We start from the raw sequence: 27,313 nt of genomic DNA on the forward strand, positions 1-27,313 counted from the left end.
TTCTATTGAACTTCAATAACTTCCAAAGAATTTAAGCTCAGGTCTTTCTGATTCCAAAGCCTGTGCTCTTAATCATTGCACTCTATTATAGAGCTTGGACTAGTGGATTGATTATCAGACAGAAAATACAAATTTAACCTTGGTTCTAAGAAAGATAAAGAGGAAAAGCTTGCTAAGTGACCTCTTAATTTTCTTCTAAGATGAGATGCTGCTGCTGTAATAACTGGATACTGCTTCAGGCCTATAGTGGTCACTGCTTCTGTTAAGGAAACTCTGGGAAGAAGTGAAAAGAAATCTTTTCTTCTAACAGTATCTCACTATTCAAAGAAAGTGCTCACAGTATGTCACCTCTTTGGCTCTAATCCCCTTTTCTTTCCATCACCCTCTTTTTTAGTGTAACCTGCTGCTACTTCTTCCTGTTAACCTTGACTTCAGTATAGCACTTTCCTATTTAAGCAAATTTTGTCCTGGTGTTTATATATTGGTTTCAATGATGATTTATTTTGAAATACTTCAGTATTACTATCATGTGTAAACAAAGTTATTTTAATCTGTAAAAATACTTTAGGATAACCTTATTTGCATAAGGAATGTTGTAAGTAGTTATTTATTTGAGAAATTGGTTATGTTTAACATTTGTATTGGGTTAGAAGAATCTAGCACCCTTGCATATATAAGGTCTAAAAAATTGCAAGCCCAACTATCTATATGAAGGGTTGGGAAACTATCACTACCCATGGGCCAAATCCGACAAACCTCCTGTTTTTGTAAATAAATTTTTACTGCAACACAATCACACTCATTTTTTTTCATCCTATCTATGGCTGCTTTTGTGCCACAACATGGAATTGAGTAGTTGCAACAGATACCATATGGTCCACAAAGCTTAAAATATTTACTGTCTTGTCCTCAGTGAAAAATTTGCCAAGGAACAAAACACATGTTCTTGATCACACTACAAGCAGTGATTTGGGAACCCAGACTCTTTTCATCTTGTGGCTCAGCCATCTTTAACATGTGTTTTCCAAGGTGGCAAAAGAAGAGGAAAAATAATGGAGGATATTGCATGGTATATACCTGGATGGGTTGCCAATCACTTTTACCCAGATTCCATTGGTCAAAATTCAGTCCTTTGCCTCGATTAACTGAGTAAGGAGGATGGAAAATATGGGCTAATTTTGTCCTGAAGAAACAGAAAATAGGTTTGGTGAAAAGCTAGCCAGTCTCTGCCAAAGAGACCTTCTGCAAATTGAATTTTTGGGCTTCATATTTAATAAGATGTGGTGAGGTAAGAGAAAGAAGTCAAATATATATTCTAACATTTTAATATGGGAAACTTTAGATGGTTATGAACCTAGGGAAGTTTGGGAATATAGAAAGAGAAGCAAGATTGGAAAGGGAGGGAAATAGTAAAAAATAATAATAAATTCCATTTCAATGTATGATTTTTTAAAAGATTTTATGCCTTCAAAGTAGAGGTATCTAGCATGCATTTGGAAATATAGGAGATGATATATGAAATTTAAGATATAACCTAGAGATATAGATTTTTGATTCTTCAAAACATAAACAGCAAGCAGCAGTAAAAGTCATGAGATTGACCTGGGACCACACATAAATAGGAAAACAGAGCTATAAACAGAAAAAGCGTTGTGTGTAATATAATATCTGCATTAGTACAAAGTAATAGAAATACAGAGATGAGTAAAATTGTCTTTGCCTTAAAGAAGCTCACAGTTGGGTGGAAATTAGCAAGGAAATTATCGATTACCTGTTGTGTGATAAAGATTATAAAAGATCTGTAGTATGGAATGGGAACATATAGAAAGGGCAACAAATAGTAAATAAATGTATTGATTGAATGAATTAATTATATTCAAATATATAATACAACAAATTCTACCATTCCTTGATAAAGTGTCCCTCAGCTCTTAGATAGTTGACAAATCCTCCTATAAGTACACAGAAAAGACTTCTGCATCCACTACTACATACTTACCTTTATTAAGTGCCCACTCTGTGGAATGCACTATGTTGCTTTTTGTGTTTTTCTCATTCAAGTCTCATAACAATGCTACATGACATGGACTATTATTTTTAATTAAATCCCAAAAAGCATGAATGTATTATAATACATTCATAAATGAATGTATTATTTCCAAATACAGAACAGAAAAACGGGGTAACAAAGAGATTATCTAATTTGTTATGGAAATCTACATCTGTCACACTTTTACCACTTCACTGTATCCCCCTTTGTTGTTTTTGAAGAATAATTAGAAATACCAATATGACTTGCTCATTAGTTATCTGCAAATTAACAAGAAAAGGGAGAACTGATACCATGGATTTAAATAGACAGCTATTATTTTACAGAACATGAGGAAAATGCTACTAGCATTTTTTAGCAGTCCAGCATAGAAGCACAATGAACAACTGCTGTTGTAAAATATTTAATTTTTGGAAATTTACCATAGACTAATAAAATTAGAGAATTTTAAAAAGAAAAACTTGCATATATAACTGATGAGTATTAAAGAGAAATTTTGAATGGCATTAGTTACATTGTATTAAGTGAGCAATGTCATAATAAGTGAGACATTTATCTTTCTAGATTGAAAATACTATTGAAAATCGACTAAAATTTTACAAAGAATTTTTATATCTTTTTATATTCTTTATTTTTCAAATTCTACACTATGAATATGTATTAAATAGACTTAAAATGAATATATACCATTTCTGAATACTTTATGATCACAATTACTCAATTACATGCATCCTTTCTGTCTCTATTTCTCCTCTCTGCCCCCCATATATGTAAAGGCAAACACATTGAAAGTAAATATACAAAAATCTTACAATCTTCTAGGAAGTTAATAAGAATGTTTAATTTCCCTTTTAAAATTTATATTTTCTGAATTTTTATAAGAACATGAGTCACCAATGTAATGGTGAAACTTTTATTTTGAAAAAAGAAATTGTTTTAACAAAATAAACAGGAAATATAATTAAATATATGAAAGCAGGCAAAGAAACTAATCAAAGAACACAGTGTCTTAATAGAAGTCAACAGCTGGGGCCAAAATTACTATTCTAAGGTTGCCAGAGAAACTGAGAATGGCTTACAAATTGCTGTACTCAGGATATGAAACAATACAAGCAATGCCTTTGCAGTATTTCCTGCAATAAATTAAATCACTTTTCATTGTCCCTTGGATATCTGGATATGTAAGGAACCTTTAGGTGAGCCAACTCAACCTGATTTAAGTTAAATTATGATCGAGAAGAGAAACATTTTAATCACTCTTTATATTTTTAGAAGATTTACATACAAATCCATCTTGTGACATAGAGTACTTCTTCTTTTATAGTATTATTTCAAAGTCCTTTAACTAAAAATAATGGCCATAATTCAAAATGACCATAGAATGCGAGGTGGCATTGGTTCACTTTGTCATTCCATCGGGAACTTTAAGGATTAAATTCTTTTTCACAATTGCAGCTTTTGTTTTAGCATCTTGAAATCTTTCACAAGCTTTTTGAAAGGCAATCATATCATTAACAAACTTTTCTTCACAGTGTCTTTTATATATTTCTTGAGCCCTAAGAAGAAAAAAGTAAGGTAACAGAATGAGATACTTTTAAATGACTAAAACCATAACAATCAATCTAATTGTTAATGATAATTAATGCCTTCAAAATAGATATATACAAAATGGGAAAAAGATAGAACTCCACTTATTGCTTAAAATATTATTATATTATTAAATAATATTCATCTTGGGCTAATATTTCTAAGTTTTCTATTAGCTATAACTGAGAATTTTTACAAACTCTGGCTTAGATTCCCAAAGAGGCATCTAACCAAACTATGCCATGATTTGCAGAACTTTTACTTAAGCCTCATTAAATCCAAGCTCTTTCTAGGACTCTACTATGGATTGAACTATGACCTCCACAAATTCACATGTTGAAATCCTAACCCTCAGTACCTTAGAATGTGACTGTATTTGTAGAAAGGCCTTTTAGAGGTGTCCTTATGAGAAGATGAAGGAACACCAAGGATGTGTATACACAGAACAAAGGCCATGTGAGGACACAGTGAGAAGGCAGGCATCTTCAAACCAAGGAGAGAGGCCTCAGGGGAAACCAAACCTGACAACACCTTCATCTTGGACTTCTAGTCTCCAGAACTTGAGAAGACAAATTTCTGTTGCTTAGGTTACCCAGTCTGTGGTATTTTGTTATGGTAGCCCTAGCAGACTCTTACTAAGTTAGAGAAAGGTGAACCAGGTTACTCTGGCAAACCTGAGAAATGTCATGGGTCTTAGGAAAATTCATTCATTCATCCTCATTCATTCAAGAGTTATGTATTATAATGCTTGGCACTATCCCTAGATCCTGGAAACATAAAGATAAATAAGACATGATATAATTTTGAGAAGCTTATAGAAAGTAAAGAGAAATAAAGGTATATGAACATATAAATGAAATACGTATATTTATTTGTATTTAAGTATACTCAGAAATCTGAACTTAGGGAGTGGAAGAGAGGCTTAAGTCTAGAAAGTCTGCAACTTATTGACTATGTGATTTTGGACAAGTTACTTAAGTTCTCTCTATCTCATTTTCTTCATCTTTAAAAAGGGAATAATTAAACTCATGGGGTTTAGTAAAGGACTAAATGAGTTAATACATTTAAAATCCTTAGAGGAGTACCTAACATTTAATAATTTATTTTATTGTATGGATAACTGGCATTCATCAGGATAGGAAACTTAAGGGCAGCCAGATGTGAAGAAAGATTAGAGTTCTATTTTGGTAATACTGAGTTTAAAGAGCCTGGCTATCTATATGGAAATGCCTAGGGAGTTGAATATAAAGAAACAATGGCTTATGGTTAGGAGTACACATAGTGAAACCATTCTGCTTGGATTTGAAATCCAGATCTGCAACTTACTGATTGAGTTTTGGACAAGTTATTTAAGCTCTACATGCATCATTTCTTCACCTTTAAGAAGGGACAATCCAACTCATAGGGTTTAGTAGGGAGTAAATGAGCTAATACATTTAAAATCCTTAGAGGAAGGCTGGTATTTAATAATTACTCAATGGGGCTTCCCTGGTGGCGCAGTGGTTGAGAATCTGCCTGCCAATGCAGGGGACACATGTTCGAGCCCTGGTCTGGGAAGATCCCACATGCCACGGAGCAACTAGGCCCGTGAGCCACAACTACTGAGCCTGCGCGTCTGGAGCCTGTGCTCCGCAACAAGAGAGGCCGCGACAGTGAGAGGCCCGCGCACCGCGATGAAGAGTGTCCCCCACTTGCCGCAACTAGAGAAAGCCCTCGCACAGAAACGAAGACCCAACACAGCCATAATTAAATAAATAAATAAAAATTAAAAAAAAAAAAATTACTCAATGAAAATTAGCTACAACTCTTTTGAAATAGGATCTGGAGAGCAGTCATGTCTGGTCATGCAGCAGAGTAGAAGTCACAGAAAAATAGACCTTGCACATGTAATTAATTAATGGTACTAATTCAGCCTAAGACATTTATTGAAATAGCCCTCCTACAGAAAACAATTATAAACTTGGACAAAATGTAAAAAAACAAACTATTTAAAAGAATTGAAGAGTGAAAAACATAATAATCTATTATATCAATATTTATATATACCAGAATCGAACAATTGGAAAATGAAATTAAGAAATTCCATTCACTATACCATCAAAAAATAAATACTTTGACATAAGTTTAATAAAAAACATGCAAGGCCTATACCTGAATATGATAAAATATTGCTGAAAAAAATTAAAGAAAATTTAAATTAATGGAGAGTTATATCGTGTTCAAGGATTGGAAGACAATATTACTAAGATGTCAGTTCTCCCCAAATTAATATGCAAAGAGCCTTTTGGGTAGAATTAACATTTAAATTTGTTTTAAATATATATGTGATTAAATTTAGATTACCATTTATTTTAAATGTATTAACTTTAGGTAATTTGAATGTTTTAAAAGCTAATTGTACATGGAAATGCAAAGGTCCTGGAATAACCAAAGCAATCGTAAGAAAGGAGAAAAAAAGAGTCTGTATTTTCCTATTGCTATAAAACAAACTACTATAAAATGTATTGGCTTACAACAACCACCATGTATTATCTCATAATGTCCATGGGTCAGAAGTCCAGGCACAGCATGGCTCAGCTGGATTTTCTGCTTGGGTTCTCACAAGACTGAAATCAAGGTGTCAGCTGGGGCCACAGTTCTCATCCAGGTCTTGAGGTCCTCTTTCCAAGATTGCTGGTTGTTGTCAGAATTCATTTCCTTCTCACTCTTTCTACATGGCTCCCTTCATTTTCAAGTCAGCCGTGTCATGTCAAGTCTTTCTCCTACTTTGACTCCCTCTGACTTTCTCTCCTGCCTCTGCATTTCAAGGCTCATGCAATATGCTGCGCCCATCTGAATAATCCAGAATAATCTTCCTATTTTAAGGTCAACCCTCAATTACATGTGCAGGGTCCCTTTGCCATGTAAGGTAGCATATCCATGAGTGTAGTATTGATGGGGACAAGGGCAGGCTTCCCGAAGATATGCCACTCTGGTATGCGAATTATTTTGAGCTAAAAACAATCCAGGCCCAAAAGAACCTTTGAACTTCCCCCTTACTGCCTAAATGAAATTAAAATAGGGGGCCTGTCCCAGGAAGAAGCTGTCACCATAGTTTCTATAGTAAAGTATTAGGCATTGTAGACAGGGAGGAACCTAGCAAAGCCCATTTGATCAAAGTGCCTCATTGTCTTAGGATGGCCCAGCAAACATGTTTTTACCAAACATTAACTATTTTTGTTCTTCCTGTGAATAACTTTACTTCCCCTTGAAGCCTCAGACCCCTACCTTCTTCTCCTTAGTCCAGAGTATATATATACCTTACCTTGCCTTGCTGACTTTGGAACACTTCATACTTATATGGATTCCCTTTGCACATGTAATAAATTTGATTTTCTCCTGTTAATCTGCCTTATGCTATTTTACTTGCCAGCCAAAGGAACTAATAGGGGAAAGAGGGGAAATTTCCCCTCCCCCACCATCTCTTATCCTATTCTTAGTCCTAGGGATCAGGGCATGGTATCTTCTTGGGGGCCATAATTCTGCCTAGCACAGAGGTCTTGCATTACCCACTTCCAGGCTTACTAAGAGCAAAAACAGAGGGATTATTAGCTCTTAACAGGAAAATGGGAACCTAATCCTGAGACAGTAGAAAAGAAAATGAGGATAAATATAGGATAGTAGAATTTTATAGATAAGGAATTGGAAAATTGAACAAATTCGAGCTTGAAAGCCTAAAATTCCTTTGGGGCAGAGTGACTTGTTGAGAAGGAAAGGTCAGAGGTGGTATGTGCATAGGAAGCTCTATAGTTGATGAGGTTTAAAATCACTTTTGTAGGCAATGGGAGAAAGAACAAGCACCTGAGAGAGCAGCTGAAGTTGGAGGCCATAGAATTGACATCAGCATAAATCTACAAGTCACTGATGCCTCTAGCCATTTTTACCTGAATACAAAAAATGAAGATAGATAATTGGATTGTTACAAGGTAGGGGCTGAGGCAGTTAGCACGGTGGAGGCAATGAAAGGAAAAGACATCAGAGACACTGGGTGAAATGGAAAAAAGAATAATCGAATTAAAGAACCCTGGAAGCTACACTAGAAAGTCTATAAGAAAGGTTATTTGAGGGATGAGTGTCACAATATATTTGAAGAATACATGTGGTGAAAGTAAAGGAAAAAAAGAGTTGAAAAGATAAAGATTTTAGCCATAAGTAAATATATGAGTTTAAAATTTAAGAGGTGGTGCCGTTCCAAGTGATGAGGTGGCATTTATATGTCTATGGAAATGAGTTTAAAGGGTGTTGGGATCCAAAAATGTTTAGGTTAGGTTAGGCAATTGGGAGGGTTGTTCTTATGAATTTGGAAGTTAACAGTGATAATGGCAGAAGCTGGAAAAAGAAAAGCTTTGTATATCAGGATATAAAGACCACAGGGAATGAAGAGGGTAGTCAAGAAGGTCAACTGATGACAAAAATAAGGACAAGAAGAAGATGATGTAATTGGATAACTGCCTTAGGTGCCAGATCTTCCAAGCTAAATGATACTCTACTTCAAAATGGACACGATGCTGTTTTGCCCTGAGCAGTGTCATCACTTTTTTAGAGTAGGGACAAGAATATTTGGGGAAACTTATGACCAGCTTTTACCTGATATAGAAATTCTTTCATTTTAAAGTCTCTTTTTAATTCATTCTTAAACACTCCTATGGGTATTTTATCAATGTCCTAAACTAGAGCTTTATGGTTCCCCTTTCTTCATTCATTTTTCCTCATTCCAGAGCAGGATCAGGAAGCTATATTCTCAGTAATGACTTCACTAGTTATTAAGATTCACCAGAATGCTTTTAGGTGAAGTGTTTGATACGTTAATGAAGAACCAATTGGCAGAAAAAGAATTGAGAAACTTCTGAAGTCTCTAGACAGATTTTACTTTTTTGAGTCACAGCTCTTTTCTGCACATTGATACTCAATCTTTACTTGAAAACATTTATAATAAAACTCAGTAATGTCTTTTAGGATACATTATTGACATAACCAGAACATTGCCTTATTCCTGTGTACTCTCAAGGATAATATCTTTGCAGCAGCTTACAAGAGAAGATAATTCAGTTAATACACATTAGGAAGCTCACTTGACTCTGTATCCTCTACAGATTAATGATGGCCAGACATTCAATTTGCTGTAATAAAACTAAGCTGTTTAAATTTCTTTAACATTGATTTGTGCTAGACTTACATTTTGATATACCAGACTAGCTTTCATTCTCTTTTCCAAAATATATTTTCTATTAAATTATAAAAAAATTATTTCCAAAATCTTTCCCTCTCTCTTTCTCTCTCTCTCTCTCTCTCTCTCTCTCACACACACACACACACACACACACACACAAAGTACACGTTAAGGAAAATGTTTTTAAATTTTGGAGGAGAAAAATATATTTTTCATGCTTAAAAAGATATTATATAAAGTACCTCAGTAAATAGTTTTAAATTTGCTTATAGCTAGGAAAAGACAAATGCTTTCTTATTTTACACTCCTTTCTAGTACAGACTACTTTTTTTAAACAATAGCATTTAAAAATGTAAATGAAATAAGCAGTTATAATGATCTTTAAGTATTTCTAGATAAGCCTTAAACGTATGTATTCACAGTTTGGCCACTTAAAATATAACCGGCATAAAACTGTGGCTGATAAGCTTCAATCTAATATCAGAAGAAAAAAAAAAAAAAAAAAAAAACTGTGTGAAAGACACACAAGGGTAAAAAAGGGTAAAAAACAATTACTGGGGGTCCTGTCTGGTGTACCCTTTAGAATTATCTGTGTCTTTTCATCTCTTTGAGCTATTTTACAACTCTGTAAGCTGAGGAAGAGGAGGATGACCAAACCTCTAGAAACGTGTTGGAGAAGACAGTGATAGATCTGTATGACAACCTTACCCATGTTTACTGTGCTTTTCCTGGTAACCTCTCATAATTGGTTCTCCATCCTCAACACCTCCTTTTGTCTTTAGCTGAAGATGGTATTTAAGGTGATGGCTTCAGCTACTTGGGGGAGTTACTCAGTTTTCCTGGGTCTCCCCCACGTGTAGATGTTATTAAACTTTTGTTTGATTTTCTCCTGTTAATCTGTCTCACATCAATTTAGTTCTTAAACCAGCCAGGAGAACCTAGAAGGCAGAGGAAAATTTTTCCTCCCCAACAACGTAAAAGCTTCTATTATATCAAAACTGTACCTACCTAATTTCCTTCATTTGTTTAAGTAAATCCTTTTGATATTTTTCAGTTGCCAGTTTTTGCTGAACAATTAGGCTCTTCTCTTTTAAGACAGCCTGCTTCTTCTTCAATCTGTCAATTTTAGTCATTCCTTTGGTCAAAAGAGTGCGCTCATTATTTAAGTTTTGAATTAATAAACGGTCTTTAGCCTTTTGTTTTTTTTCTTCCAGAAACAGAACTCTCCTCTCTTTAACTTTCTCAAGGTAGTTGGATCTGTCCTGCCAAAGTCGTTGTAAACCATTCTGAATGGTCTTATTATCTCTTGCAGTTAGTTTATGCGTAGCATATATTTTTTTATTTAAATTTTCTTGAATAGTTAATCTAACTCGTTCTTGGTCCACTTGTGCCATGCTTACAGCTGTTACTTTATTTTTATAGCTTGCCTGCTTCTTTTGTTCTGAGCAATATTTATCAATATCATAAAGTGCTTGGAGTTTCATACCAGTTCTTTGTGTTGTAAAAAACTCTCTTCTTACACTCTTCTCCAACAGCATGTCTTTTATTTTAATTACTGGTTTTTGATAAGTGGTAGAAAGTGGCTGGGTATACGTAGAAAAAGAATCTTGTTCTTTTGCTTTCAATACTGCAGCATACCTCAGTGAATCTGAAGTATGTATTGGTAGTTTGAACACTGATATCCTAAAACTGACATCCAATTCTTCATCCTCAGTTTTATCTTCAGACTCTTTCTGACCTACATCACACAGCAGACAAATATAATCCATTATACAAGTGTTAAGCACAGTTTATTTTCTGTCCCAATTGTTTTGAAAGCCACATTAATAAAATTGACAAGAACCTGTTATTTACTTTATTAAGGGGCAATTTTCCCAGCTGATATTCCTTTTCAATTTGTGATTTAATCATGATTTTGGAGAGAAAAATCACTATTGGAATATTTTAACAAAGAAATGCACTGATTCCTACATTTCCTTTATTATCTCTCACAATTATTTAACTTGCACTGACTCAATAGCAGCATTTTACCTTATACTTATTACTTAATCATACATATAATTTTTACATATAGTTATTATTATCTCATATTTGCAAAGGACTTTGTAATTCATTTTACCTTATTTTTCTTAACTCTGGTGGAAACTAATAGCTGCCTTAAAAATTGTTTTTCCCTCCACTGGATACTCAAAGAAATGAAATCTCTCAGCCTCCTCTGCTATTATGTGTGGCTGTGAGACTAAGTCTTCTCTAGGACAGTGTCAGCAAAAGTTATATGTGTCATTTCTGGTCCAAGGCTATTAAGAAACAAATGTGCTTCCTCTATATTTTCTTTCTTCTTCTGACCCACTGAACAGAGATTAGGATAAAGTGGTAGAAGATGGTAGATCTACAAGGTAGAAGGACTCTGGCTCCCTGAATCACTGCTTGAAAAAGTACTCACTGACCAGGATTATCCAACTTGGACTCTTATGGAAGCCAGAAATAAAAGGTAATTATATTTGATCAATATATGTTTCTGGGTTTATTTGTTATCAGAGCCAAGCTATCCAATATAAAAACCTGAATCACATTGTTGTTCATTATTTATTTTCTGACAAACGAGTTGATGAATTTAGGATCAGGTGGTAAATACAGGTAAAAAAAGAATGCTTATTAATCTTCAGAAAAGATGTTTCCCACGTTTGACTGATTCCCTCTCTCTATTGAAATTGAATCTCTTCTAACTCTAGTTTATGAGGGTTTCATCTTTTCTAATCTTTTAATCTTCTAATAGAAGATTCTCTTAAAGTTTTTATATGTCATAATGCCAAATCGGATGGTGGAACATTTATGGAAGTTAAGGTGGCCATGAAGAAGGGCAGAACCTGTGGGCTAGTCACGCAGTAGGAAAGAAGTAAACAGGTAGGATTTTCACTAGAGGCTACAGGAATATTAACATTAGAAAAGGAAGCAGAGCCTACAGCAAAGTAGAAAAACAAGGCTAGCAAGTGAAAGCCAAAGTGTCCAAAAATAAGCATTAAGAGTTTGAGTCTAAAGCAAGTCACTAGAGACTCAGAGGGAAGAAAGCCAGAATTTCAAGTCTAGAGTAAAACAGGGTGTGGTCTGGAACAACTACCTAGAAAAGGTACTCTTATGGGTAAATTTAATTTTATGTGTAAACATTGACATGGGAAACCTGGCCAAGAATAAAAGATCAGGGATAGAAAACACAACACTAAAATGTTCCTAAAGGTTCTGGTTTGTGTGGAGTGAGGGAGTTTTCTCATACCACCAAGCGATGCTCTGACACAAGCTGGGTGTCCTACAATTCAACTTAATTCTGACACTACCTACCTGGAGATAGGATCAGATCCCACAGGTTAAGAGCTCAGTTCTACCAGCTTGCCTGCCCCCTTCTCTCTTTGGATGCTAATCGCAAGTCTGAGATAGGAGGGAAGGGGGCAGGGCACAACATTTAAAAGAATGCCACAGTACTTGAGGATACACAAAAACTGGTTAGAACCTACTAGGCCCAAGATGACTTAAGATTCGACTTCCAGTAGATCTTGAGCCTCATTAGACGCTCACTGTAATACATCAGCACGCTAAATGACACTCCCACAGGTGCCATGACAGTTCCGAGGCTGACCATAAAAGACCAAAAAGTGGGCAGTGGCCTAATTCTTGGAAATCGCTGCCCCTTCTCCAAAATAGTTGGAATAATCCTCCCACTTGTTAGCCTATGAAATTACCCAGCCCCTAAAGCTAACAACCCTATATCCTGGGGCCTCTCGCCTTCTGAGACAGCCCACACTCTGTCTATGGAGTGTATATCTCCCTGAATAATTCTGCTTTCACTCTATTTCTGCTCGCTCTTGAATACTTTCCTGTGCAAAGCCAAGGAACCTCACTTGGTGGTCTGTCCCAAGGACTTGCCCAAGACCTGGGATGTGACCATTCTCTTGCACCCCATTTCCTGCAACAAGTCCATCTTATCATGTGTGCTTCTGACCAACCAGCTATAAATTGGAGATTCCAACAACCCTCTCCTTGTTATCAAATAATTTGCTAGAGCAGCTCACAGAACTCAGACAAACATTTAATTTAGTAAGTTACTGGTTTGTTATAAAAGTATATAACTCGGGAACAACCAGAGGGAAAAGATGCATAGGGCAAGGGACTGGAAAAGATGCATAGGGCAAGGGACTGGTGAGAAGCTTCCATGCTCTCTCTCTAAGCACATCACTCTCCCTGAATCTACATGTGTTCACCAGTCTGGAAGCTCTCTGCACCCAGTCCTTTTGGATTTTTATGGAGACTTCATTACACAGGTGTGATTGATCAAATCACTGGCCGTTGACAACTGAACTCAATCTCCAGCTACTCTTCCCTCCCCAGAGGTCAGGTTTGGGATTGAAAGTTCTAACCCTCTAATCATGTGGTTGATTCCCCTGGAAACCAGCCCCCATCCTTAGATGAGTTCCAAAAGTCACCTCACTAACATAACAAAAGACATCTTTGTTGCTCTGCTCTCATCACTTAGGAAGTGTCAGGAGCTCTATGCCACAACTGGGGACAAAGACCAAATGTATCTTTCTTGTTATAAATCACAACATCACAGTTACCAATATATATATGTTTGTCCCTTAATAGTTTAATGTAAGTAAGTCTTGCCTCCTTGGTGAAACTGGAGGCTCTTTGAAGATAGAAGCTGTACTTCATTGTGTATACTAACTATAATTACTTTTTAGCCAAAAATGATTGACATTTTTCTCAGTGGTTGGTTGAACATAATCCCATTAGCACTTTTAAAAACCTCCCAGTTTCCTTCTCTGCTTCAAGATATCACTCACTGCTATACAATTCATCTTTTAAAACTAGGACTCTAATCATGTCATGCCTTCTACCCAAACAAAGGAAAACAAAACCTTCATGGTTCTTTACCCTTAAGCTTAGGATCCTATATTATAGGAAAATAGCTCCATTTTTTTTCCCTATACATGTGTCACATCTTTCCATCTTTGGGCTTTTGCTTATGTTATTTAATGTTTTGTCCAGTATGTTGTTTTCCCTATTTACATAAGTTCAAATTCTATGCATTTTTCAAGGTCTCCTCACATGTCACTTTTCTTTATTCTTTAAATAAGAGTGGATAGTTTTAAAATTCTCATATCACTCCCTTCCTTATAGAATTTACCACACATTTCATTTATATTAAAGCTCTATGTAGTAATTCTTAGCCATAGAAGCAAGCTAGATATAATTTCCTTAGCGGTACGGACTGTACTTTTCTTTTTTTTTTCAATCCTCCATTCTTAGTATTTTGCAGAGAGTAGGGTTTTCTTTTTAGAGGGGTAGTGGGCTTAACTAAATAGTAAATGCCAATAAATATATTTGTTGGATGGATGAGTAGATGAATGGAAGAGTGAATCTGTTGCTCAAGATCAATGTCCTTTGCCTAGTGGTGAAAGCCTAAAATCTGGAGACAATTTGGCTGGATTTGAATCTAGTTCTACTATTTACTAAGTGTAGGCAAGTTATTATATTCTCTGGGCTTCAGTCTGATAACTGTGGATGATAATACCCAATTTATAGGGATCTAACAGGATTAAGTGAATTAATAAAATGAAAACAGCCTGGCAAAGTATAATATATAATTATTAGAACAGGGCCTGACAAAGAGTAAGAACGATATGTTATTGTTTTTTCATTATATTTGATATGGAAAACAAGGAGTTTATTTTATCTCTTTAATTCCATCAATGGCATAGTGTTCAAATAGTCACATAATTTAGTAATGAGTGGGGAAAATACAGCAAAGCATTTTGTCACACCCCTCAACATCCACTGGACAGTTAACACAGAATATACAGGAAAGCCTTCTTTGTATGTATATTTTGTTTCAAGACTTTATAATTCATTTCATTCATTATAGTAAAAACAGAAGTCAAGTGATGGAAATGTTCTCATATTTCCATAACCAAATTTATATACTTGTCGGTATATTCATGCATCTTCTTCTACCCTGATACAGTGAAGGAAGTATCCCTTCTTTCAGCAGAGGCCAAATTTTTTTACATGTGCTTTGGTCCCATCCCCCTTTAGCTTCACTTCTGCAATTACCTTAACTTTCTCCTTTATCATCCCCTCACTACTGGATCATTCACAGTCATGTTTAAACTACCATAACCACCTCTACCACCACCAATGCAAGAACAACAACATTCCCTTGACCCTCATTGCCCTCTAGCTACCATTCCATTTTTCCTGTTCGATTTTAGAGTGAAAACTACTGTGAGAGTTGTCTCCCTGTACTATGTCCTTTTATTCACCTTTTATTAATTTTTCTATTTAACAATTTTTTATTTATATATGGATTTCAACTCTACTGTTCTCACCCACCTGTTGAAACTCTCCCTAACAAAAGCTTCTATGATGATAAATACAAAGGACACTTTTTTCTGTTCTAATCTTTCTTGAACTCTCAATGGCATTTAACACAGCTGATCATTTCTCCTTCTTGAAATCTTTTTTTTTTTTCATATTTTCTGATTTACAGATTCTCTAAAGCTCTCCTGATATCCTGAAGATATCTTTTTTTCCCCCTATGTTGTCTAAAGCTCTCCTGATTTTTCTTCCAGCTTTCTGATTACTTCTTCTTAGTTTTGTTTTCAGACTCTTTCTTTTCACCAAATTTCTGGAGTTGTTGAGGACTTGATACTAGGTCCCCTTCCCATCTCTATTTTCTCTTCTGAAGTGAATCACGTTCATGGCTTTAAATATCAATCTCTATGCTGATAACTTTCAAATTTATCATTTCCACTTGGAAGTCTTATAGGTATTCTTCAAACTTGGCACATTCAAAACACATTCAATAATTAATTCCCTCTAAAATCAGCCCTTTATCTCAACAAATAACACCTAATAGCTTATTCATATTATCGATCAGTCTTGTAGAGTTTACCTCAAAAACATAGCTCAGATTAACTGATTCTGTTCCTCCATTTCCTTGCTATCACCCTAATCCAGGTTTCTATCAACTCTTACTTTGACTATTTGCAATGTCTTCTTAAGTAGTCTCTGTGTTTCCCAACACACAATTTCCCACACAGTGATGAAGCCACAATAGTCTCTAGAAATTGTGTCTTTAAAGATCTATGGCTTCCATATGCCTTCATGATAAAATTCAAATTCCTTGTCATGGCCTATAAAGCCTTGCACGCTTTTATACTTGTTTACTTACCTAATATAATCTTCCAACTACAATTTACCATTTACTTTAATATTGATTACCTCATAAGAAAGATATTACTGAGCACCAATCATAACAATACAGTTAATATTTACTGAATGGTTGCTATATGTCAAATTGTTCTGAGTCCTTCAAACAAATTATCTCATTTAGTCCTCTTACCAATCTTATGAGGTAAGTACTGTACTATTTTTATCCCCATTTTCAGATAAAGGAACTGAGGCTTAAAGAAATAGTCAATATGTTGAAGTAAGATCCTAACATCTGGCTAACATCTGGCAAAAAACAAAACAAAACAAAAAAATCCTGAGGACTCTGGAGAATGTTCAAAAGCAAGTAGTTTTTAAGAGTGTGTTTTAAAAAAATCAACATTCTTATAACAGAATCCAGAGAATTACATAACATGTGCAATGCCAACAATATAACCCAAAACACATACTATTAATGAAAATTATGTCATGAAAGATAGCACTTCACATAAAATATACAACTCATGCAACCACACATGCCATTTAGGCTCCTCCTTTCTGTAGTCTCTGTGAAGTGGTACAATATTAAGTAGATTGTGCTAAATTAAGGATTTATATTATAATCCCTAGAGAAAATAAATATATAATGTGAAGAGGCTCAATGAAAAATCCAACAGATAAATTAAAATGGATTATAAAATGTATTTGAATAATCAAAAAAACAGGAAAAAAGAAACAGAGAAACAAAAACTGAAGACATATACAAACCAGAGCAGAAAACAAGTAAAATGGTCCTGATCTAATAAGATTAATGTCCTTAAAAGAAGAGATACCAGACAGCTTGCTTTCTCTACCTCTCCATGCACCCACACTAAAACAGCCACATGAGCACACAGCAAGATGTCTGGCATGTATAAGCCAGAATGAGAGGCCTCACCAAAAATGACCATGCTAGCACCCTGATCCTGGATTTCCAGCCTCCAGAACTGTGAGAAAATAAATTTCTGTTGTTTAAGCTCCCCATTCTGTAGCATTTTATTATTGAAGCCCGAGGAGACTAATACAAAAGGAGTACCCTCTCTTCTGAATTTCTAAGCACAGTTCCCCAGCTGGTGTGATGTGGCATACTAGTGAGTTGTTAATGAGTAACGGAGTGCCCAGAGACACTGATCACCTTTGTGGAGAGTGGAGTTACTACAGCCTCTAGGCACTCCTTTGCCATAAATTTTATCTAGAGCCTTTGGAGTCAAGTGTGATCTGACACTACTCTACAGTCATGGCAATAGAAGGGGGCTCAGGAGGCTTTCCATCACTTGAAAATGTACTTGAGCAGTGAGTTACTGTGTGTGGTGTTATTTACTATTGACAAGAGACTCATGAAATAGGTGCTTAATATGGCACATAGCCCAAGGTGCGGCTGATCTGGGGTAGCGTCTCTCAAATCCAGACTACAGTCATCCCTCCGTATCCACAGTGGGTTGATGCTCATGTGCCTTACGTAAAATGGCATAGTATTTGCATATAATCTACGCACATCCTCCTGCATAATCTATAGATTACTTAAAATACCTAACACAAGGTAAATGCTATGTAAATAGTTGCCTGTAAGTAGCAAATTCAAGTTTTGTTTTTTCAAACTTTCTGGAAATATTTTTCTGAATATCTTAGATCGAGTTGGTTAAATCTGTGGATGTGGAACTGTCAGATATGGAGGGCTGACTATACACATATATCAGATACTTCAATCCATTTTTGGTTGATAAACATTTTAATGACATACTTCCTAGAAGCAGAATGGCTTTTCTTCTGTAAATTAGAGTTTCATCATAATTTTGAAATATAGGATGATATAAAAACTCAATTAGATTTGAAGTCCATTCATATTTTCACACACGTACAATCAAGGTTATACTTGTCAATGAAAGAAATGGGAAAATAAATTCTTGTACAGAATTTTTCAACTATCGGAAATGTCTGAATGATTGTAAAAAGTTTTATATTTTTATCAGTTATTCAGCCTAAATTACTTGTTATTGGAGACTATGAAGACTTAAAAATGATTATCATTAAAACTTGGTATATTAAATACCTATTGCTACTTAACAAATTATTCTAAAACATAAAGCTTTAAAACAATAAACATTTGTTATTTCAGTTTCTTTGGGTTAAAAATGCAAGAGTAGCCTAGCTGGGTGGCTGAGGCTCAGCGTTTCCCAATGATATTAAAATTAAGATGTCAGCCAGGGTTGCAGGCATCCAAAGGCTTGACTGGAGTTGGAGGATTCCATTTCAAGTCTGCTCATTCACATGACTACTGACAAAGGTCTAAGTTTCTTACTGGCTGTTGGCTGAAGGCCTCAGTTCCTTGCTGTGGGTCTTTCAAAATAACTACTTGGTATACATATGTGTTCTTCTGACATGGCAGCTGACTTTCCCCCGATCAAGTGACCTAATAGAGAGAGCCCAGAGCAGGACAAAATATCTTCTGTGATGAGTCTTGTGAGTCACATATCATCTCTTTTGCCATATTCTATTCATTATATTTAAGTCCCTAAGTCCACCCCACAAGCGGAGGAGAATTAGGCTCCACTTTTTGAAGAGAAGAGTATCAGTGGATTTGTGGACATATTTTAAAAATCACTGCATCTTGTGTAAATATTTTATGTTCATGGAATTCAAGCTCAAGTCCAATAATGAGATGGTTTTAAAGACATTATTTATAAGTTTTATATAAACTCAAAATTTGATATCTAATATTTTATATTCTATTTTTATTACTGTAATTAGATAATATAAACAATACATTTTCTGCTAATTACAAACTCTCTCTCATTTTAACCTAGCACACTTTACAAATATTATTGTTATTGATTTGTGCCATAACTGGAAGCACTGTCTTATAGCAGTGGGACAAAATCCACTCAGATAGTTCGTAAAGAATTCTGCTTGTGCTATAGCTGCCCATCTTAGCTCTTTCAGTAAGTTTTAGTTTTCAAAGGATAGGGGATATGTTACATATATCTTTATATCCTCTACTACAGTTAGCATAGTGTTCTGCATTTTTGGTATACAATTTAAAAAATTCAACTATTTATTAAATATAAGTATTTATACACAAAACTAGAATTTAAAAAATACATGTGAAATGACTTTTAAATGTATTAATTTTTCTCAGAGACAGTTTGTGTTTTATAAGGAAGTCAAGAGTTCCACTTCAAGATTTAAGTATAGCAAAGGGATGACCAATTTGAATTATCTGATATGTACTTTCCTCATCACGTTAACTTATTCTTTCTTTTCCCTTTTTCCCTTCTACTGACACCTTTTATCTGCTGAACAGCATTTTTGCTTCACCTATGTATTACCTGACAATGGCATCAAGGTTCTTTATTAGATCCAGCTGACAGCATTAAGAGCCAAAACAGTGACTATAATAATCTAGGAGGTTGCAAAGTGAACTTTCCATACAAGCAAGTATAAGGTCTACATGTATAACAGCTTTGTATTGGTGACATTTTCCCGGCTTCTTTTATATTATTACAAGACAAAAATAATAATCACAAAAGTCACTTATATATAAGTTCAAATCTGTGAGGCAGATTGGTGATCTGAGCAGCTTCTATATAACCTGGAGTCACTTGATATCCAGTAAAAACTTGTCAGTAACAATAGGCCCCAAAATGGCATTCTTTTTTGTGAATTAGGGAATTGACAATAAATATAATCCAAATGAAAAGGCCTGAAGGTCACCTATCTAATATATATAAGGCAAGCAATACTATAAGGGGCATCACCTTTGAATATGAAGGGCATTGACATAAAATATTGCAAACAAACTGTCAAAATACAGTTCAAATAGAAAAGGAAAAACATGATATGAGGTAGTTTTGGTACTGCATCTCTGACCCAAACTTACCATAGGAAAATGCCTAGAGATAGATTGTTGCATATTTCCTAAACATTGCTTGACACTGTTATGGAATTAATCCTTTACCTAAACTGCTGAGTCACATAAGAAAATAATTTATATAATTCTATTTAACGCTCTTCCTTTGTATAGCAATTTTTTTTTAATTTTCAGAAAAAAAATTAGAACTGGCTACTTGAATTATAGGCTTAAAAATGACAATTACTTGGCCATTGATTTAAAGAACTGTCATAAGACTGAAGAAAATAAGGTATTAACATAGTTTCTAGTTGCACATTTAATCTGAAAGACAAGAGCAGGGTATCAGAATCATGACTGGGTACACACATAGATGTTCTCAGAAACCCCTGGTTGAATTTTTAAATGACAAGAAGCTCTTTAACACTCACCATGAAATTAGTTATTATTTATGTTTCCTCCATATAAAAAGAGATGTTTAACAAATAGTAACTATTAAGAAAATAACATGAAAATCTGAAACCCAAGCAAAATTCATGCTAGGTTTTTTTTTTTTTTTTTAATGTTGCTAAAAAAAATAGAAAGGAATCTGTCCATTAAGCAATCCTTTAATAAAATTATGGAGTCATGTTTGGATGTCATGCCTGCCAATGATTTCTGTTCCAAAATATGTTGTAAAATGGCCTGAAGACCTTCACACTTAGAGAAACTCCATTGCAAGGAAGTCTTTTATATCTAATACATCACCCCACTTTAAAAAATAAAAATCAAGAAACACTCAGGGTCCAAATATACTCAGAAGCTTTTCTGTTTCGTTGTTTTCTCTTTCTTTTTGCAATTTCTTAAGCAGAGGGCTAAAAGAAATGCACACACACACAAAATGATGAAATGTTTAATACTGTTTTGGTAGATAATAGAGGGCATAAAATAGGTCTCTGTTTTAGTGTCTTAAAATGTCTTAGTACTTATTTTAAAAGTACATAGTTAGTTTATCATGTTGCTTTTTAGCATTCCTTTCTTTCAACCTGAAGAACTCCCTTTAGCCATTTTCTTGTAAGGCAGGTCTAGGGGTAATAAACTCCCACAATTTTTCCTCTAATATCAGGAACAAAGTAAGGATGTCATCCTGTCCAAAATAGTATTGGAAGTCCTAGCCAGAGTAATTAGAGAAGAAAAAGAAATAAAAAGCATCTAAAATCAGAAAGGGAGAAGTGAAATTTTCCCTGTTTGCAGAAGACATGATTCTGTATCTAGAAAACTCTAAAGACCCCTCCCCCCCCACACACAAATGATTAGAACTGAGTAATCCAGTAAAGTTACAGGATACAAAATCAACATACACAAATCAGTTTCATTTCTACACACTAATGGCAAACTCTGTGAAAAAGAAATTAATAAATCAGTCCTATTTATAATAGCATTAAAACAATGAAATACTAAGAAATAAATTTAACAAAGCAGGTGAGAAATCTCTACACTGAAAACATTAAGACACTGATGAAAGAAAATGAAGACACAAATACACAGAAAGATATCTCATATTCAAGGACCAGCAGAATATTGTTAAAATGTCCATACTACACAAAGCAATCTACAAATTCAGTTCAATCCCTATCAAAATCCTAATGGCATTGTTTACTGAAATAGGAAAAGAACAATGCTACAATTGATATGAAACCACAAAAGACCACAAATTGCCAAATCAACCTTGAGAAAGAACATAGCTAGAAGCATCACACTCCATGATTTCAAAATATATTACAAAGCTACAGTAATAAAAACACTAGCACACTGGCAGAAAGACTTTTAATGAATGGAGAATAGAATAGAGCCCAGAAATAAATCCATGCATATACAGTCAAATGATCTTTAACAAAGGTGCCAAGGATATACTAGGGAGAAAGGATAGTCTCTTAAATAAACCATGTTGGGAAAACTGGATCTCTACATGCAAAAGAATAAAATTGAAACCTTATATTAAACACAAAAAATCACTCAAAATAGACTAAAGACTTAAATATAAGATGTGAAACACTAAAACTCCTAGAAGAAAATATAGGGGAAATGTCATGACATCAGTCTTGACAATGATTTAATGGATATGACACCAAAAGCACAGGCAACAAAAGCAAAAATAGAAAAATGAGATTACATCAAACCAAAAACCTTCTGCACAACAAAGCAAACAATCAACAGAGTAAAAAGTCAACCTATGGAATGGGAAAAAATATTTGGAAATCATATGTCTGATACAGGTTTAATCTCCAAAATAAATAAGAAACTCCTACAACTCAATAGTAAAAAAAATTAATATTCCAATTTTTAAAATGGACTAAAGACATGAATAGATAATTCTCCAAAGAAGATATACCAAATGGCCAACAGACATATTAAAAAATGTTTGGAGGGGGAGGGATAAATTGGGAGATTGGGATTGACATATACACACTACTATATATAAAATAGATAACTAATAAGTACCTACTGTATAGCACAGGGAACTCTTCACAATACTCTGTAATGACCTATATAGGAAAATAATCTAAAAAAGAGTGGATATATGTATAACTGATTCACTTTGCTGTACAGCGGAAACTAACACTACATTGTAAATCGATTATACTCCAATAAAAATTAAAAAAAAAAAAAAAAGCAGCACGTAGGGGATGGTGAAAAGCCAAAAAAAAAGGTTCGATGTCACTAGTCATCAGGAAAATGTAAGTCAAAACCACAATGAGATATCACCTCTTACCTGTCAGGGTCAAAAAACCAAAAGACAAGTGTTGCTAAGGATGTGAAGAAATTGGAACCCTTGCACACTGTTGGTGGCAATGCAGCCACTATGGAAAACAGTATGGAGGTTCCTAAAAAATTCAAAATAGAACTACCTCATATGATCCAGCAATCCCATTTCTGGGTATTTGTCAGAAAGAACTGAAATCAGGATCTTGAAGAAATATTAGCACTCCTATTTCATTGCAGCATTATTCCCAATAACCAAAATGTGGAAACAAATGTCTGTAACAGATGAATGGATAAAGAAAATGTGACATATACAGAGAATAAACTATAAAATATACTCAGCCTTAAAAAAAAAGAAATTCTGCAATATGGGACAACATAAATGAGCCTTGAGGACATTATTCTAACTGAAATAAGCCAGTCACAGAAAGACAAATACTGCATGATTCCATTTATATGAGGTATCCAAAAGAGTCAAATTCATAGAATCGAGTGGAATGTTGTTGCCAAGGGTTGGGGAGAAGGAAATGGGGAATTACTAATCAACTGGCATAAAGTTTCAGTTAAACAAGATGAATAAGCTGTAGAGATCTGCTTTTCAACATGGTGTCAGTAGTCAACATACTGTATTGTACACTTAACATTTGTTAAGAGGGTAGATTTCATGTTAAGAATTCTTACCACAAAAAAATAATGTATTTTGTAAAAGTACAGAGTAAGACCTAATCCACAAAATGCACCTCCCCACTTTGAATTTAACTAGTGTCTACAGTGCAAACAATGATAGATATATTTCCTAATTCCTTGCTTTCACCCTTTCTTTTATATTTTTCTTCAGTTTAAATATGCAGAGACCAAAAGATATTGCCAAGTTTCAGTGCAGCAATTAGAGTAGCCAGAACAGCTAGACCTTAAGTGTTATTTAAATAAGTCCCTTTAAGTAATTCTTAGGATATCAATCTCTAAATGACCCAATTTTATGATAAGATCCAATGATACAAGCTTCAAAGTATAAATCAACAAATAGAAATGTCAGAAACCTCATAGAATCTTCAGAGACTATATATAGTTCACTGTAATGTAGATATTTAGGATTTTTAATTGCTACTTGTAGTCATATTAGAGTTCATTTTTCTCTTTTTTCTCAATACTAAATTATTAATATCTATTTCATTTCAATTATAATTCATTCTGATATGTTAATTATTCTTCTATTTTAATTTCTTTTTGGATAATTTACCTAGTAAATCCAAGACTCTGTGAGCATTTATCCAGGCTCAGATCTCAACTCTCAATTTCAGTGTTTTATTAATGTAATAGATACCAATTTCTCCCAATGGCAGCTACTTAAAATTACATATAGTCTCAATGAAGACCTTAATAGCTTCAAGCTTCCTAGAGTCATTTTGATTTATTCATCTATTAATTCATCTATCTATCCATTCTTCCATCCATCCATTCGTATTTCAGTAGCTTGAAAATTCAGTTGAAATTCAGGAATCACAAGTGTAAAATTTCTTATTCAAACTCCTTCCAGTTCTTAATTTTCTTAATTTTTCCTCTAAATTTTATCTTCCTTTTTAACTGTTTTAGAATTATTTGGTTTCTATGGATATTTTCAATCTTTCTTTAATAAAAAAGTTTTTTGTTGTTAAATGTAGCAATCAGATAACAAATATAATACATATGAAAAATGTATACTTAGCATTGAACATTTGCTGTGTGTAAGACACTTTTGTAGACAAGGGAGATGAGGCACTATGAAAGGCACAGTCTTATGGAACTTCTAGTGGGAGAAGACAGATAAAATCATAAACAAGAAAATATCAAGGAATAAGTGCTCTGATGAAAATCAATCAGGTTAAAATGACAGCAAGTCTAGTAATTATATTAGGTAGACAAGAAAGGTTTTTTTAAAGGAAATTCAATTTCATCTCAAATCTGAAAGATAATAAGGAATATGCAGTGGGAAAATTGGGGGGAAAAGAGTATTCCAGGAGAAATGAGAAGCTACTGAAAGGATACTAGGCAGGAACACACGGTCTGTTAGGGATACAGAAAGAAAGCCATTTTTGCTAGACCTCAGTGAGCAAAAGGAGGGTGGTGTGAGATGTGGTCAGAGAAGTACGGCAGGAACCAGTTAAATGGGACATTGTAGGCCACAGGAAAAATGTTTGGATATTATTCTGAGATTTAGAGCCGTTTAAGTAGGTGAGTGATATGATGTATGATTTCACCATGAAGAAAATGGATGTGAATGTGGACCACGAGAGGGTAAAGGAGGGAAACTGTTTTAAAGGCTACCATAGAGGCCCAAACAAGATTTGAAGGCAGGTAGGGCTAGAGTAAAAGCAATGAAGTTGCACAGAAGAGGAAAGATTTAGGATATGTTTTAAAGGCAAAGCCAATAGGGCTTGATTACAAATCAGATCACAGAGGAGAGGGGAAAAAATACAATCAAGGATGAATGTTAGCATTTTGGATTGAGGGACTGGATGGATGGTGATGCCATGTGTTGAGACAAGAAATACAGGAGAAAAATCAGATTTGGTGACCTAGATTAAATATTCTTATACGTGTTACTCTTTTTGAAGTTCATAGCTTTCATACTCAAACACGAGCTAATGTTTCACTAATGGCGCATTTAAATTCTTTATCTAAAAAAATCATTTTTTGTTAATACAATGTCATTTAAAATAGTTTATCCTAAATATAAGAAGATCATTTTGAACTAATACTATTTGCTTCTGTTTACATGATTACTAATAATACTAAGGTAAAAATTGAGGAAAATGACACCTTGTATACTTTTTATTTAATAACACCTGGTAATTTTGAGGTACAGTTACAATTTCCACAAACTGAATTATTCAACAAAGGGCAACATAATTTGTTTAGATATAGTTTACCATATGAAAAATAAATATTTGATAAAAAGAAATTATCCTTATATTTGTACTTCATACTAACTTCTCTATTTAAGAGCAAAACAACTAGACCACATTATAATCAATTTATTTTCAATTATCTCAACAGATAGCTTTACTGTCACATGAACCTTTAGCACTCACAGGAACACAGACGCCAGTACCATTTGTGGTCAATGGAGCTTATCTGGTTATTCTGAATGTATTATACATTTATGAGCCACCTGTGAAGAAACAAATGGTCTAAGACTTCAGTGTAGCTATGATATGAATGTTCAAAAATGGATCTGAAGCAGCTGATCTTTTCAACAAAAATGTCTGACATCTCAGCACAAGTGGATGGCCTTGTGTGGTAAATAGGCTTTGAGGCAGCTTTGAGTTCTGGTGAAGCAAAGAATAGGAAGGAAAGGAAAAAGAAAGTAAATGTAAAGAAAAAAGCAGAGACATCAACTTCTGTCATGCACTGTTTTCCCTGATTTGTTAAGCACATAAATGTCACTGAAACTACAGTGACAGTGGCCATTTTCTTCTAAGATGAATTTTCTTAGTAACAATACAAAAGTGTCTGAGGTCTTCTGCTACCCCATCCCATTACATATATGCACATAATGTGGTATAAATGGTCTATCTAAGATATGATCCAAGATCATCATCATAATTAAAGAAGGCTACAAAAAACTGTATATCTCACATGTAACAGTTATATTGGAAACTGATTGCAATAGGATAGAAAGTTAGAAAGATGCAGAGAAATTATCTTTCCACTTAATGCCATTAATATATTTCTGAAAATTAGACATTCTGTGTGAAACTACTATCCAGGAGCCTATTTCTCTATATTCTACATGGGAAAAATTGTAATGCATTACAAGTTAACCACAAAAACCTATAATTTCCAAAAACAATCCCCTAAAAGTGATAGCAGTAAAATACATATCTATAAGCACCTTACATACTAATATGTAAAATACTTAAAATATTGTTACTTGATCATCAACTAATAAGGTTGCTTACAAATAGTTGTTTTGATTGCAATGTTGTTTCAATTGCTCCTGTTAGTGACAGCAACATCTCAGATAAACATTACCATTGCTGACATACATATGTTTTAAAAATGTTTACCTGTGACTTTTTCAAGATCTTTACTGAGATATATTTAATATACCATAAAAATTAACCATTAAACCATTAAAGTGTATAATACAATGATTCTAATATATTCAGAGTTCTGCAACCATCACCACAATCTAGGTTTAGAATATTTTTATTATGCCAAAAAGAAATGCTATAACCATTAGAGTCACTCTCCATCCCCCAGCCTCCACCACCTCACCACACCTAGGCAATGATTTATCTACCTTACATCCCTATAAATTTATATATTCTGGACATTTATTACAAATGAGATCATAAATTTGTGGTCTTTTGTGATGAGTTTCATTATTCCAAAGAACTCAATTGCAGCTTTATGATTTCTTTCCTTTTTAAGTTTGCCTTTTGTATAATTTTATAAACTTCTACTTATCTGGTAATTTTAGATAGAACAAAATATTCAAAACAATTCCATGCCTAGCCATAAACAGTGAAAACCAAAATAAACTTCTCTCTGGGCAAATGTTGGCTCAGTATTAAGGTCAAACTTTCTATAGGTTCCTGAATTACTATGAATCAGTCTTTTGATGATTATATTATTTCCCTTTACCCAGGTT

General features: G+C 34.3%; 1 protein-coding gene across 1 annotated transcript in view; it reads right to left on the minus strand.

Annotated features, from left to right (window-relative positions):
* Nucleotides 1-3,034: 3,034 nt before the first annotated feature.
* Nucleotides 3,035-27,313, minus strand: part of LRRIQ3 (leucine rich repeats and IQ motif containing 3) — a 225,305-nt gene continuing 201,026 nt past the window's right edge. Inside the window, exons 7-8 of the mRNA XM_059899348.1 lie at nucleotides 9,855-10,584; nucleotides 3,035-3,606 (exon numbers count right to left, since the gene is read on the minus strand). Coding sequence (XP_059755331.1) covers nucleotides 3,450-3,606; nucleotides 9,855-10,584 — 887 coding nt within the window. The 3' untranslated portion in view covers nucleotides 3,035-3,449. The remainder of the gene's footprint in view (nucleotides 3,607-9,854; nucleotides 10,585-27,313) is intronic.

Source organism: Balaenoptera ricei, chromosome 1, assembly GCF_028023285.1.
Source record: "Balaenoptera ricei isolate mBalRic1 chromosome 1, mBalRic1.hap2, whole genome shotgun sequence".
NCBI classification, from domain to species: Eukaryota; Metazoa; Chordata; class Mammalia; order Artiodactyla; family Balaenopteridae; genus Balaenoptera; species Balaenoptera ricei.